Raw genomic sequence first — 15,355 nt, 5'->3', positions numbered from 1 at the left:
ACTCTGGACTCAGGTGTATTCTGAAGCAGTTGGCGATGACAGTTGGGACAGAAGAGAAAGCATTCTGAAGAAAGCATCACGGAGAAGAGCAGGAAACAAGGGGAAGGGAGGAAAATGAGCAGAGAGTGAGTGTTGGGAAAGGGTGAGGAACGGAAAAGTGAGCCAAAAGGGAATAAGCAAGGAATGAATGAAATGCAACAAGAGGAAGCAGGAGCAAAATGACAAGACAAGAGACACACGAGGCAAGATATGCAACTGAATGAAATGACAGCCCAGTCCTTTGCCGAAAAGCAATTCTGGACGCTAGTGATTTTGCAGAGCGGAAGCGACGGTTTGATTATATTTTTGCTGCCAGTTGCTTCTCAGCTGAGAACTGCTCCCTCCTGCTGCTTTTCAGCAAACAAGCAACAAACAAAAAAACAAACAAACAACCCAGGCCACCAGAGTTTTCTTAAACATGGTTGTGTATAAAAGTGCGGTTGTTTTACTTCAGAAAGGCATTTTTTTTCTCCACCAGTTTCTAACCGAAAGCAGATTGATGCTGGGTCTGGCCTCAAACTCCACGATTCTTTTAGCAGTGGCAACTGTGTATTCACTTCACATTAAAGGCTTATTTCAGTGTGTTTTCAACCAGTGTGCCGTGGCACCCTGGGGTGCCTTGAATGGTGGTCAGGGGTGCCGCGGGCAACTAACTGGCCTCTGCCCCTCTTTCCTCCCCTCCCTCCTTATGCCCTCTCACATCTCTGCCTCCCAAAGGCTTGTGCGGCTGTCTGTTGCGGCAGCCCTGGTGCAGTATAGCTGAAGGAGCGTCTCCACTTCCATCATTCTGTCCAGACACTGAGGTCTAGTGCCAAGGGCCTTCTGGCGGTTCCCTCCCTGCGAGAAGCCAAGTTACAGGGAACCAGGCAGAGGGCTTTCTCGGTAGTGGCACCTGTCCTGTGGAACGCCCTCCCACCAGATGTCAGAGAGATAAACAACTACATGACATTTATAAGACATCTGAAGGCAGCCCTGTTTAGGGAAGCTTTTAATGTTTAACAGACCACTGTGTTTTAGTACTTGGTTGGAAGCCGCCCAGAGTGGCTGGGGAAATCCAGCCAGATGGGCTGGGTATTATTATTATTATTATTAATAATAATAATAATAATAATTTATTACTACTACTACTATTATTATTATCTGCACAAAATTTTGCTTGATGGTTGCCATTAATTTGATTTTAATTTGATTTAATTAATTTTATAATGAATGTTTTAGAATGTTGGACTATTTTGATTGTTGTTAGCCGCCCTGAGCCCAGCTTCGGCTGGGGAGGGCGGGATATAAATAAAATTTATTATTATTATTATTATTATTATTATTATTATTATTATTATTATTATTATTACAACCTCCCCAGGCAAATGGTGCCTCTGGGGCTGGCCAAGGGGTGCTGGTTGCCAGGAGCTGAGGTGGCCTCAGCTGAGTTAGCAAGCAAATGGATGAGGAGCCCAGCCAGCCAGGACACTAACCCTTGCTGTTAGGAATGGACAGATTAGTGGGAGGCCGGGCAGGCAGTCACTGCGCTGGCCTTTCTTCTGCTTGCTGCGTGCAAGGCCTGCCTGGGAGCCAAGTACCCGGTGCTGAAGCAGAGCCTTTCTGCCATGTAGCCCCAGCAGTGCCCACTGCTGCCTCCAAGGTAAGGAGCTGGCCTCACTTCCACCTTTGGCCAGTCTCCATCGGGCCATTAAGGTTGGGGGCATCCTCTTCCCAGACACCTGTGGGGCACCCCTATTTCCTTAATTAACTGTAGATCTCCCACATACAGTGCTTCAACCACAGAAGCAAAGCGGCACAGAAAAGCATTGGCTATTTTTTCTTCAAAAAATGTAAATCAGTACAGAAATGATCTCAATAAATGAAATATTAAACCAAAATGAAATGCATAACTGGCCCAAACATTAAAAAATAGGAAGGGAAGTCCCAATTCCTGCAAAAACCTTAAAGTAGTCTTAGATGAGATATTGACCACATACCTACTGGTAGAAATAAGCAGTTGGCTCAGACATTAGGAGCATACATGCAGAACACTTATGACTGTATTCTAAGAACTGGACTTGCAAATGAACACTTAAGTGATGAATATCTCTCTTCCATTTTCAAGTTCACTAAAGATTTCACCCTGTGCCAATCTTACATAAAAATTGATTAGAAGCTGCACCATATTCCCATGAATATACTTTTGTGGGGAAAGGCCCCCCCTTTTGCTTTCCTGATTGTGAATTCAACACCATGGATAAAAGTATTAAGGGCTTTGTAGAGTTTTGTGAGCTTTTATTCTATATGACACAGAAGATATGTCACAAATGAGGTCACAAATCCCAGAAAACACAAGTAGATGCTGGCAAGGCACATATAGACTCAGCTTGAGATATTTTGATTGGTAGGCACTCCAATCCCTCTCAATTATTTTTTTTTAAAGGAATTATCTTGACAAATATCTTAAAGATCCCTCTAAATGATCATAACTGAAACATGAGTGCTTGCAATTTCTTGAAGTTTGAACAAGGGCATTTCCAAAAGATCTATTAATGGGACAGCTATTCTTCTTCAAATATATTCAGTGGGACTGTCTATGCTAAAGGGTAGTCATGCAGCTTCACAGTCATATCAGCAGAAGACAACAATGAGCTGCATCATACTCTTGAGTAGACCAACTGAATTCAATGGACATAAGTCATGATTAACTGAGATCCCTCAAATTCAGTGGGTCTTCTCAGAGAATGACTTTCTAATTCAAGAGGACTAAGATGCCTCAGGATATAGAAAAGCCATTATACATTATCACAATTATTTTTATATAAACCCAGATGTAAATTAAGCATACAATTGCAACACTTAAGCTGCTGCTGTTTGCAAATATGGCCATGAGGTGTACATTAGTTACATTACATAGTTAAAGACATTCTGACCTTTCTCAAAAATACAGAGAAGCAAGAATTCATGGGAAATGTCCAAGAAAGAAAAGGAAAGCCGACCAATAAGAAAAGGAAGCTAGGAGCAAGTTTGCTGATTGGAAGAAAAAGTACAATGTAAGTCTAATTTCAACACTGCTGCAACTCCTCATACTGCTCCAGTTAAGGAAATCCGTTCCACTTAAAAAAATTTAGATCAGGAACTGTGGGTCAAATGCACAAGCAGTTGCATGGAAAGTGGATGATGTGCCCATTTTTCATGCTTTCCTTGGAATGCAAGTTCTCTTGCCCATTCCCATACGCATACTGGCAAAACTAGTCATGTTTGTATATCTTCTAAAAGCATAAGTTGAGTTTGCTCAGGGTAATTTTGCTTCTGTGATACATAAAAACGCAGTCACCAGCAGTTCAGTTGAGACATAGCAAACCATAGTTTGTGCTAATCATAGTATAGAACTGAAACTATGTTTTGAACTTCCAGCATACAAACCATGGTTTTAGAGCTGCATTCCTACTTTAATTTTCCATCCTGTAAGCACCTAGCATTGTAAATTCATGAGGTCACTGGTGCCTCTATGGGTCAACAACCAAAGCAACTACTGTATCAATTATTTGCCAGTTCAGACAGCATGCCAAACCAGATTTTGTAAAATCATTATTTACAAGCTCAATTCAAAATATGGTTTTTAACTCTGGTTTACTGGCTTACTATAAACTGATTTGCCAATGCATATACTACATCAAATAGGGTTGCTATATTTCAAACAGCGAAAATTCAGACAGGTAAGTTGTTGGTGGCAACCCTACATCAAATCTTGGCTAAGCATCCTTTGTTGTGATGTTTGAATTCACAGAAACCTTAAATATGAACTAGAAGTGATAATGGTGAATTGAACTACGTCAACACCAGAACCCTTGGTGCCCTTTTGGTTCTATTATAAAACTCTTTCATTCCACATATACTTTTAGACATATTGTGAATAATAGCACAGTAAATTCATTGTGGCTGCAATCCCAGGATCACATGAATTCATTCCTAACAGATTCTTCTTGAGCTTTTTCTGGATGGCTTGCTCTTTGGACAAGCAGGCCTTATAGTTTGGAAGCTTCCCCTTTCTAGTTTAACCCCACTACTTCTTATGTTGTGGATAAACAAGTGTCACCCCCTTTTTTACATGCTTTATTTTTAATAAAGTGCACATGCCACCTCTTTTTAGATGAAAACATTCTCAGTTCCTTTCCAGCCCCTTAATCACTTTTTTAAAGTTCCCCTGAATTTTCCAAATTACCACTACCTTCTCGATGCCAGCGGAAGTTATTTTCAGCTAGCTGCCAAAAATAGTGTAGCTGCATGATCCTCCGAGAGGAAAAATGTGTCAGAAAATGGACTGAGGATTGCAATGACACTTGGGACTTCGAGGACAGAATGATAAGACCACAAGAAACTCCTTGCTGGATTTGAGCCAGGGGTCAACACTGCTGCCAACAGTGGCCAGTTAGGAAGTAACAAGCAGGACACAACTGAAGGCATTTCAGCCCTTTATTTTAGTTGGTTGCTATGTCCCATCCCTTTCCCACTCTCAAGATGATATACTGTATTTTTCGCTCTATAAGACACACTTTTCCCCTCCTAAAAAGTAAGGGGAAATGTGTGTGTGCCTTATGGAGCGAATGCAGGCTGCTGAGCACTGTGGAGCACTCCCTCTAGCTGTTCTAGCTTCTGGCTTAGCCGCGTGAAGCCTCCACAGGGCACGGGGAGCCTTCATCCCTGTGCCCTGTGGAGGCTTCGCGGGGCTATCCCTGGCTTTTGCGGGAGGTGGGGGAAGGGACAGAGCGCACAGCAGAAAAGCCCCCAAGAGCCACGCTCCCTTTAAAGAGCCTTCAAAGGTAGCCCCACGTAGAGCGCATTGCAGTAGTCCAAGCGGGAGATAACTAGAGCATGCACCACTCTGGCAAGACAGTCCACAGGCAGGTAGGGTCTCAGCCTGCGTACCAGGTGGAGTTGGTAGACAGCAGCCCTGGATACAGAATTGACCTGCGCCTCCATGGACAGCTGTGAGTCCAAAATGACTCCCAGGCTGCGCACAGCTCTGTCCCTTCCGCCACCTCGCAGAAAAGCCCCCAAGAGCCGCGCTCCCTTTAAAGAGCCGCGTGGAGCTGCCCTTCTCCCTCCTTGGGGAAAAGCCTGCAAGTGCCACACACAGGCTCCTCGCGGCTCGTGAAAGGGAGAGCTGAGCAGAGCCTGGGATGCATACAGGCTCTGCTCAGCACTCCCTTAAGCTTTTCCCTTGCATTCCCCCTCTAAAAAATAGGTGCGTCTTATGGTCAGGTGCGCCTTATGGGGCGAAAAATACAGTAATTACATGGGGTTCTCCCCATTCAAGAACTGGCCAGACACAGACCTGCCTAGCTTCAGCTGCATCATATGCTTTTATACTATGCTTTGGAACCTACCAAAGGATTTGCTGTTCACCTCCAGCAAACAAGGGTTACTTTTCCCCTGTGCCACCCCACGACTCCCAAGTTTTCTTTTCCAGTCACCACTTATTCAGACTTCATCAGCCTATATATGAAGTTAGTAAATTTATTGTTTTCTACAGAGGGGAATGTGACTGAACAATTATTGACAAAACAATCCTAAATTATGAGATTATTATAGACCTAAAATGTAAGATTCCCCCCCCCCAATTTAAATATACTCCAAAGCAGTATTGGGAAAATAATTGCCACTAATAATGCATTTCCATCAGCTGATAATTGTATCCTGGAGATTACTCCTCCCACTTGCTCCAACAGGAAGGAATTATGCAAATTATCTTAGAATTTCTGGCTTTGACAGCTGGGAGGAGTAGCTGCTGTCTTCGAGTTTTCTGACTTGCCTACTCCACACTGACAGGTCCTCTGAGGAATTCTATCTTCATCTTTACTTAACATGTACTATCTTCAACTGAAATCTGCCTCACACAGTGTTGCTGGGCAGGGATTCTTAGCCAGAACAGTATGTCCCAAACACTACAGTTGTCAGGTGTTCATTCTTTCAACAGTTTATCTGTATTTTGTAAAAGCCATCTCTAGTGGCTTTTAGCAGAATATCACTGAATGTTGAAAGCCAAGAGCAACTGTAATTTCTATCAGCAAACACAGATATCATTATGTATTAAATAGTCAAAAGATATTCAAGCCACTACACACACACACACACACACACACACACACACAGTTTCTTGGAAAGCAGTTGTGCTCCACTTTAATTGCAGTGTTTCACAATCTTGGGTGCTTTATAATACCATTCATAGTCATACACACATAAATAAAGGTGGCATATTTAAAATGACTGAAAACAAGAACCACCTTAATTACTGCATAGCTTCCAGTGCTCAAATCTCTTAAATTGTAATAGTCTGGAAAAAAAGTTACAGGGAACGTTTTAGAGAAAATGATTAAGGGTCACCACCTAAGCCCAGAGAACTAGCCATATTTGATGCTTTAATAATAATAATAATTTATTATTTGTACCCCGCCCATCTGGCTGGGTTTTCCCAGCCACTCTGGGCAGCTTCCATAGAAACCAAAAAACACTAAAATATCATACATTAAAAACTTCTCTGAACAGGGTTGCCTTAAGATGTCTTCTTAAGAATTGACCTGCGCCTCCATGGACAGCTGTGAGTCCAAAATGACTCCCAGGCTGCGCACCTGGTCCTTCAGGGGCACAGTTACCCTATTCAGGACTAGGGAGTCCTCCACACCAGCCCGCCCCCTGTCCCCCCAAAACAGTACTTCTGTCTTGTCAGGATTCAACTTCAATCCATTAGCCGCCATCCATCCTCCAACCGCCTCCAGGCACTCACACAGGACCTTCACTGCCTTCACTGGTTCTGATCTGAAAGAGAGGTAGAGCTGGGTATCATCTGCATATTGATGGACACCCAGTCCAAACCCCCTGATGATCTCTCCCAGCGGCTTCATATAGATGTTAAAAAGCATGGGGGAGAGGACGGAACCCTGAGGCACCCCACAAGTGAGGGCCCAAGGGTCTGAACACTCATCCCTCACCACCACTTTCTGAACATGGCCCAGGAGGAAGGAGCAAAACCACTGTATAATAGTGCCCCCAGGTTCCAACACCTCTAGACGGTCCAGAAGGATGTTATGGTCGATTGTATCAAAGGCCGCTGAGAGGTCCAGCAGAACCAGGAAACAACTCTCACCTTTGCCCCTAGCTCGCCGGAGATCATCAACCAATGCGACCAAGGCAGTTTCAGTCCCATGATGAGGCCTGAACCCCGATTGGAAGGGATCCAAATGGTCCGCATCCTCCAGGCGTGCCTGGAGTTGTTCAGCAACCACACGCTCAATCACCTTGCCCAAGAATGGAAGATTTGAGACTGGGCGATAGTTGGCCATACTGGCCGGGTCTAAAGATGGTTTTTTAAGAAGCGGTTTAATGACCACCTCTTTCAGCGGATCTGGGAATGTTCCCTCAAAGAGGGAAGCATTCACCACCCCGCAGAGCCCATCGCCCAGCCCTTCCCGGGTTGCTTTTATTAGCCAGGATGGGCAAGGATCAAGGAGACAGGTGGTTGATTTCACGCGTCCAAGCAGCCTGTCCACATCCTCAGGGGTAACGGATTGAAATGGATTCCATGCAACTTGACCAGACAGGGCTCTAGCACTCTCCCGCCCCAGCCCTGCTCCCATGGTGGTGTCTAGCTCCTTCCGAATATGAGTGATTATATCTGCAAAAAACTTTGCAAAATCGTTGCAGGAGATCTTTGAGTCTTTACAAGGCCCCGGTGGTAAAGGTGGTTCCGTTAAATTGTGGACCACCTGAAAGAGTCTCCTGCTACTATTTTCTGCAGATGAAATAGAGGCGGTGAAGAAAGTCTTCTTCGCCGTTGCTATCGCCACTTGGTAGGCTTGACGTTGAGCTCTAACCTGTGTCAGATTCGGAGTGAGTTTTCTGCCACCGACGCTCTAGCCGTCTCAGCGATTGTTTCATCGCCCTCAGCTCCGAAGAAAACCACGGGGCTGTCCGGGCTCCATGCAATCGGAGAGGGCGCTTCAGAGCCAGACAGTCGATAGCCCTGGTTAACTCCGCATTCCAGCGGGCCACCAGGGAATCAGCTGAAAGGCCATCAACATGGGATAAAGCATCCCCTACCACTCTCTGGAAACCATTTGGATCCATTAAATGGCGGGGGCGGACCATCCGAATTGGTCCCACCTCCCTGCAGAGGGGAAGGGACACTGAGAAGTCCAGTTGCACCAGGAAGTGATCTGACCATGGCACTTCTTTAGTTTCACTTTTACTTAGTGTCAGATCACCCACGTCACTAGAGGTGAATACCAGGTCTAAGACATGTCCATGACTATGAGTTGGGCCCAACTTATTCAGGGACAGCCCCATGGAGGCCATGCTTTCCACGAAGTCCCGAGCGGCCCCTTGTAAGGTCGTGTCGGCGTGGATGTTAAAATCCCCTAGAACAACCAAACTAGGTGTCTCCAGGAGAACATCCGCCACGACCTGAAGCAGCTCGGACAGGGAATCCTGGTGCAGTGGGGAGGTCGGTACACCAAAAGGAATCCTGTACTGCTCCTATTGCCCAACTTCCAGAACATGCACTCAGAAAACTGGGTCTTCCCAGTAGGACGCCTGATGCAAGCTAATGACTTCCTAGAAATCACTGCAACCCCCCCTCCCCGCCCACATGACCTGGGTTGCTGTGCGTAAGAGAAACCTGGTGGGCAAGCAGCGGCAAGGACAGGCCCATCTGCTTCCTCCAACCAGGTCTCTGTCACACATGCCAGGTCAAATCCACCACCCACAATCAGGTGGTGGATGGCAGTGGTTTTATTCATAATTGACCTGGCATTACACAGCAACATCTTCAGGTCATGTGGGTTTCCCCTGTTGATTCCAGTATCCATCTGGTCAAGGCCAGACCCAGAGGCAGGGATAGTCCTCAAACAACGACTAAACCTGCCTCCTTGGTAATGACATGGTCTGGTCTTAGCGTAACTCCTCCTCCTGCCCACGATCACCGAGATCGGATGTCCCAGTGCTTCCCCCCCTGTGGAACTTGTCCCAGCTATCGTGTTGGCTGGGGCACCACTCCCAGGCAGCCCTGATCCTGCCCCTTAAAAACAAAACACAAACTATACAGAACCAATAAAACAACAAAAAACAAAAACAGAACAATTATACTAAAATTAATCCCCAACCAAATAGCCATCCCACCCACCCACCCCCAACAAAGGAAAAAAGAAATACAAATTTAAATTGCCACCGACTGCTTGAGGACATTGGACATTTTAAAACACATTAACCACTTGGAACAGGGAAGCAATCGCAGAACACTTCCCAACTTCCCCAAAAGTTTGTTCCAAATAAGGGCCTGGGCCACGCCCCCTGGGCCAGTTGGAAAAGGCCCTAGAAGGGAGCAGGCCCTGCAGTCCTTGCAGTCACCTGGAGCAGTCCTCACCACAGCCGATGGTAGCAGGAGTCCCTTTATAGCTGGGAGAGAGGGCCGGGGCCACGCTCCCTGGGCCAGTTGGAAAAGGCCCTGGAAGGGAGCAGGCCCTGCAGTCCTCACCCAGCCGATGGTTCAAGGCCTCACCCTTGATGCTTTAGTTTAAAGCATCAAGTTAGATGGTAAAAGACCAACTAATTTATTATTGTATGAGCTTCTGTGGACCAGAGTACACTTTATTAGATGCAGAGTCTATAGAATCTAACAGCAATAGCTGTATAAGTGATCTGAGCAAAAATGGTCAACGCCAACTTTTAACATCACATTCATAAAATCGTATCACCATGCTCTATGTTAAATGCCACCTCCTTAGCACAAATATGCATTAAAAGGGTGGAAAAGCCCACCCCTTTCAACGCAGTACTTAAGTGTGTTTACTCTTAAGCCCCATCCAGCTCAACGGGCCTTATTCACTATCAAGTGTGCTTAAGACGGCAACCTTTAATAATATTTATTCGTATCATTGTGAGCATGGTAGGCAATTAAAAGTGTTGAGATATAACTGCTTTCCTCCAGGTAACATACTTTATAAATATAAAGCAATCAAATCAATAATTCTATAGAAAAATATTGTGCAACTCAGCATATCACATGCTGATCAGCATATAATTATATCTAGTTTCTCAATGAGGTTTTCCACACTATAACCAAATATTTAAAATAAGCTACACGAAAAAGGAAGCTAAATATTTTCAAATGTGTTATACTTACTGTGCTTTTTACAAATTAATATTCCATTTGCTTCAAGGTCAGACATTTGCATGTCACATGATAGAAGCTGGTAGCACGGTATCCTTCAACATAATCTCTTTGCTATCAGATATACCATTGAGATAAAACACCCTTTATTATTGGGTGTCCAACTTGAATCTAATGAAGGGGCGGCAATATTTTATTATTCTTATTTGCTATGCTCACGTAAACAAAAAAGGATGGGTGGGATATGGTGTATAATTTTTAGAAAAGGTGCATACAGATGTGAGGAAGCAGAGTCCTACTATAGCTTATCTCTCTGTGTTCTGTTATTTCAGGCACTTTTCTTCTGGTCTGGTTGCAATGCCAGATGTCAGCCAGGCAATGAGAAAAGTGTCTGAAGTGATGGGGCACAGCAAGGTAAGGTGTGTGTATGTTTATTTGTTAGGATGAACATAAGCAGCTGTTCTACATTGAGTTACACTTTTAGTCCATCTAGTCTTGTCTACACCAGGGTTTCCCAACATCCACTAAGCCCTTGATGAGCTTATAAAGCTGTTGCTGATCCCAAACCAAATTCTTAGGAATGTAAATGAAGGCAAGTGAAGAAATATCAATATATAACCAACATTTATTAATCAATCAATCAATCAATCAATCAATCACTATTACTATGAACCATTATATATATAGTGAAAAAGTGCAAATAACAACAATACATACTTTTTAATCTTTTCTAATGAGCTTCAGCAAGTACACGAATATTTGGCTGTAGGTATCACGGTTCCTTAATGTTCAGCTCATTTCTCTGTTTGTTCAGAAGAGCACAAATATATATGAATCCAGCTTTAACTCTGTATGGACCTGAATATGCTTGCAGTGGTTTGGGTATTTGACAGCAGTTCTCACTGCTCTAGCAACCACTGAAAAGTGTTTTTGCCTCAAAATTCATGCTCATTTAGATGAATTCCTGCTGTAGGTTAGGCTCCACATTTGCACTTCCTGTTTGCAAGTACAGCAGAGAGACATCCTAATCCAATCAGAAAACTGCATTCTGTAATTTCAAAGTATTCAAAACAAAAAACCTTAAAATATTGGAAGCATATACAGTCATACCCCGGGACGAATATGCTTTGGGTTAAGCATTTTTGGGTTGTGTTCCTCGGCAACCCGAAAGAAACGGAGCGCGTTACTTCCGGGTTTCACCACGCGCATGCGCAGACCATCAAAATGACGTCACACGCATGCGCAGAAGTGCCGAAGCGTGACCCGCGCACGCGCAGACACGGGTTATGTTCGCTTCGGGATGCGAACAGGGCTCCGGAACGGAACCCGTTTGCATCCTGAGGTACCACTGTAGTTGGAAGGGCCCTTGAGGGTTATCTAGTCCACCCCCTGCAATTCAGGAAAGGTGTGTTGTATAGATCAATAGGTCATTGTCTGAAGTACTATTCTCAGCTCCCCATTACAGGTGCAGCAAGTTTGTGAAATAGTGGTATTATAGTTTGAGTTTGAATGGTAGTAATGCCTTTCCTTTGCAGGCTTTTTTGTATTTCATTAAATTTGCAAAATAAGACATGATCTTTATAGTGCAACAACTCATTACCCAGTGATGGTTCCACATATTTCAGAGGTTCTACAGCTGAATTGGCTAGTCTTTGTAAACTATCTTCCTTTGAGAGTCACTGTACTTTTGTATGCAGAAGCAGCTGGGTGAAATTTTTACTATTATTTTCACTTAACATTGCAAAAGGCCACCTGAGCCTCAAATGATAGCAAGGGATCCAGGAGCACCCACAAGCTATGTACCCACTCCTCCAGAAGGAGTGTAACCCCATCAAGAGAAGGCAACTGCCCATCCATTTGGTATAGGAAACTACCCACTAACTGTGCCTCAGTGAGCTTCAATTTGTTGACTCTCATACAATCTAATAAAAAACGGTCCAGCACACCCATGTAAAGGAGAAGTAGAGCTGTGTGTCATCAGCATATCGCTGACAACAAACTCCAAAACACTGGATGACCCAACTCAGTGGTTTCATGTTAATGTTAACTAGCATACGGGATAAATTTGAACCCTGAGAAACCCCACAATGAAGGCTCCACAGGGCCGAAGAACATGATATAAGTATCAACCTCTGGAATAGACTATCTGACCACTGAAAAGCAGTGCCACCCACCTATCCCAACTCATACAGCTGCTCCAGAAGGATACTATGGTCTGTGGCATTGAAAGCCACTGAGAGGTTGAGAATTAACAGGGACACATTTCCCCCCTCTCCTGACAGAGGTCATCATACAGGGTGACCAAAGGAGTTTCTGTGCCCAAACCAGACCTATACCCCAATTGAAATGGATCTAGAAAATCAGTTTCCTCCAAGAGTGCCTGAACCTGATCTGCGATGATGCAATCAAGAACCTTACCAAGAGGAGATTGGCAACTGGCTGGTTAATTACTTAAGATTTTCTAAATCCAGGGAAGGCTGCTTAAGGAGTGGTCTTACCACTGCCTCCTTCAAGCAGGCAGGGACCACCCTGTCTCGCAGGGAGACATTAACCACCTCCCTAGCCCAGCATGCTATCCTCTGCCTGCTAGTTTTTATCAGGCATGGGGGCAAAGATCCAGAAGGGAAGCGGTCCCCCGACTGATTCAAGTACTTTGTCCACATCCTTGAGCATTACCAATCATGAGAACTGGTTCTACACCAGAGCTGTGTACAGCCCACCATCTGTATCTCTGTGGTGGTTCCAGAGTAGGCTCCATGATCAAGAACTACAGGGGATGACAGCGCAATGGTGTGATTCCTAGTCACCTGGAGCTCCAAAAGTGCTCTAGGCTTTGGAGGGGCTCAAAATGATGGAGAATGTCCAAGATGGAAATGGCAAATTTACTCCTCAGAGACAAAGATCTGGACAGCAGGCAACTGCAAACAAGAAACATTAACATGATATTTAGTTCAAAAATAAAGTTCTTTATTTGCTGGGGAGTACAGTACTTGCCAATCACTGTTGGTGTCCCACTGGAAGCAACTACTGCAATGTTACATGTGGATTGTCGTATTTCTCAAAATACTCCAAGCACAGGAAGATCGCCTCAGCCTTCAAGTCAGCTTTAAATAATTTGGCAAAAGGAAACACACTGAATGTGCACCTTTTGCTGGTACCGCAATACCTTACATAAGTCAAAAGGCTAGTACAATTTCCAAACACTGACTTGCCCAGCTGGATAGGAAATTAAACTGTTGAAGTCACAGTTATTTGAACATCATGGGCTACCTCATCAACAAGGTGCTGAGGGGAATTGTTATTCAGTGCAATCCTCTTCAAAATAGGTCCTCCATTCAATTTCATAACCATTTGTATAACTACTTTTCTGGCTAGTAGAATGAGCTCCTTGCCAACATTTTGCAGCTTTCCTTTCTTTGCAATTATAATGGCAATATAGCATGGTCTGAAATACTGCTGTATTGTAAGATCATTTTATTTTAAAAGGATTCGTCATTGGCAAGGGAAGTGCAATCTGTACATGGTTACACTACTTATTGGGAACTATGAAACTTCAAAAGCTCTATCATAAGAGCTACAGCCGTTCTCCAGTCTTATTTCCTTCAAACACCTTTTGCAACCCCCAACTTCATATAGGGCAAACAAACATGGCTGTCCCCAGGGCTTTTTTTCAGTCAGAGCTCACCTGAACTCAGCTCTGGAACCTCTCAAGTAGGTGCCATCGCCATTCTAAGAGAACAAAGGAGAATTTCTTGGTGAGCGCTAGCACCTCTTTTTCTAGAAAAATTGCACTGACTGTCTCCATCATTAACTCATTGGGCCCCAGATGTGAGCCTTAATTCTTTCTTAAGCAATGAAGTGGCATGGCTGGCCTGGAATTTTGGGTGGGGTTTTTCATATGTTGCAACACTTCTCCATACAAAAACCAGCACCATCACTCCCTCCCTCCATGTGGAAACCTTACACAGAAGCTAGGACGGTGTCTTCTCCTTGGCAAGCTAATTTCCTTACACAAAGGAAATACTTTTGGATGTGGAGTATTTCATCATACGAATCCCTATATGTAGTCAGGACACCACCCCAGTGAGGACAAATTCCGAGGGCATGTATACTGACTGGCCAAAGGAAGAGGCAAGGCAAGACCATGCTGCATCCTGCAATCTGTCACAGCTGGCGCATCACTGCACCTGGAACACTAACCCATGCCTACTAAACAAGCTTCTTTTAGGCAAAGAAACGGCCAAAAGTTATTTGGGCAGGGCAGAAGAGCATGCAACTTCTTCTCGTTCTCTGATGTCCAAGCTGCCATTCTCCTGCTGCCTCTCCCGGCCTGGAAGCAGCACCCAGATAGGCGCCAAGCCCTCACAGGCTCCAGGGGCTTCCTTGCTGCTGGGCTCCTCAGACGTCTCCGCCCCAGGCTTCTGCTTCCAGGCAGGTAGGCACAGGATCGCACCTCAGGAAGGATCGCGGGGTTTGCTTTGTGGGTTCTCTCTCAGAAACGTCTCTTCCTCTTTCCTCACAAGCCAGGCAGCTGCTCCGCAAAATAATAACAAAATCCGCCTCGCAGAGAAAAGGGGCGATCCCTGGATCAGCGCGCGCGCGCGCGGCATCCGCGAAAAGGCGACACGGGCCACGGCCAGCGAGCTTCCGCTTCTTCCTCCACGCGTCGAGAAATGCGTCACGTGTGAATACTTACCTCAGCCTTCCCAGAAAAAATATATCCCCGCACCCCCCCCCAAGTCCCTTAATTTCCAGAGCCCAAACGGAAGCTGACCCCTCGCTAAGGCCCGGCGGCCGGCGCGCAGCACCCCGCTTCCCTCAGGAGACCGCAGCCGCCGGCCGTGGCGGGAAGCAAGAGGACCGCGGGACTCCGGGGGAGAAGGGGGGGCGGGGAGAACCAACCCACCCACCCTCGCCTCTCCCCGCGAGCCCGCCGCTCTCCCTTCCCTGACAGAAAACGCCCGTACCACTCGCCTCCCGCCGCGGCCTTGTCCTCTTGCCGCTGCTGCCACTTGAGGCGATACGAAGCCGGGGTGGGGGGAAGGGGCCGGAGGAGGAGGAACCGACTTGCTTCCGGCCCAATGAGGCTTCGCGTCGGACGTTCTGGCGGCGGCGGACGTCAACGGTGTCGGCACGCGCACGCCCAGCCTCGGCTCCTCCTCCTCCTCC

The 15,355-nt window shown here is 45.6% G+C and overlaps 1 protein-coding gene and 1 long non-coding RNA gene across 5 annotated transcripts in view; one reads left to right on the top strand and one right to left on the bottom strand.

Annotated features, from left to right (window-relative positions):
• The first annotated feature begins 9 nt into the window (after window positions 1-9).
• PPP2R5E (protein phosphatase 2 regulatory subunit B'epsilon) overlaps window positions 10-15,355 on the top strand; it is a 90,970-nt gene continuing 75,624 nt past the window's right edge. For 2 of the 4 annotated variants that reach the window (XM_083518751.1, XM_083518748.1), the window contains exons 1-2: window positions 10-125; window positions 2,969-3,071. In XM_083518751.1, coding sequence (XP_083374877.1) covers window positions 2,983-3,071 — 89 coding nt within the window. In that variant the 5' untranslated portion in view covers window positions 10-125; window positions 2,969-2,982. The remainder of the gene's footprint in view (window positions 126-2,968; window positions 3,072-15,355) is intronic. The other 2 variants (XM_083518756.1, XM_083518755.1) reach the window with 1 other exon arrangement.
• On the bottom strand, window positions 10,796-15,280 carry LOC310685815. The gene is made up of 2 exons (XR_014515555.1): window positions 12,839-15,280; window positions 10,796-11,234 (listed from the first exon to the last, which is right to left on the bottom strand). It is a non-coding gene; the product is annotated as an uncharacterized lncRNA (long non-coding RNA).

The sequence above is a fragment of the Podarcis liolepis genome, assembly GCF_965112155.1.
Source record: "Podarcis liolepis genome assembly, chromosome: 1".
NCBI lineage: Eukaryota > Metazoa > Chordata > Lepidosauria > Squamata > Lacertidae > Podarcis > Podarcis liolepis.
The sequence above is the reverse complement of the archived record's forward strand: the minus strand, read 5'-3'. Positions and strand labels throughout refer to the sequence as shown.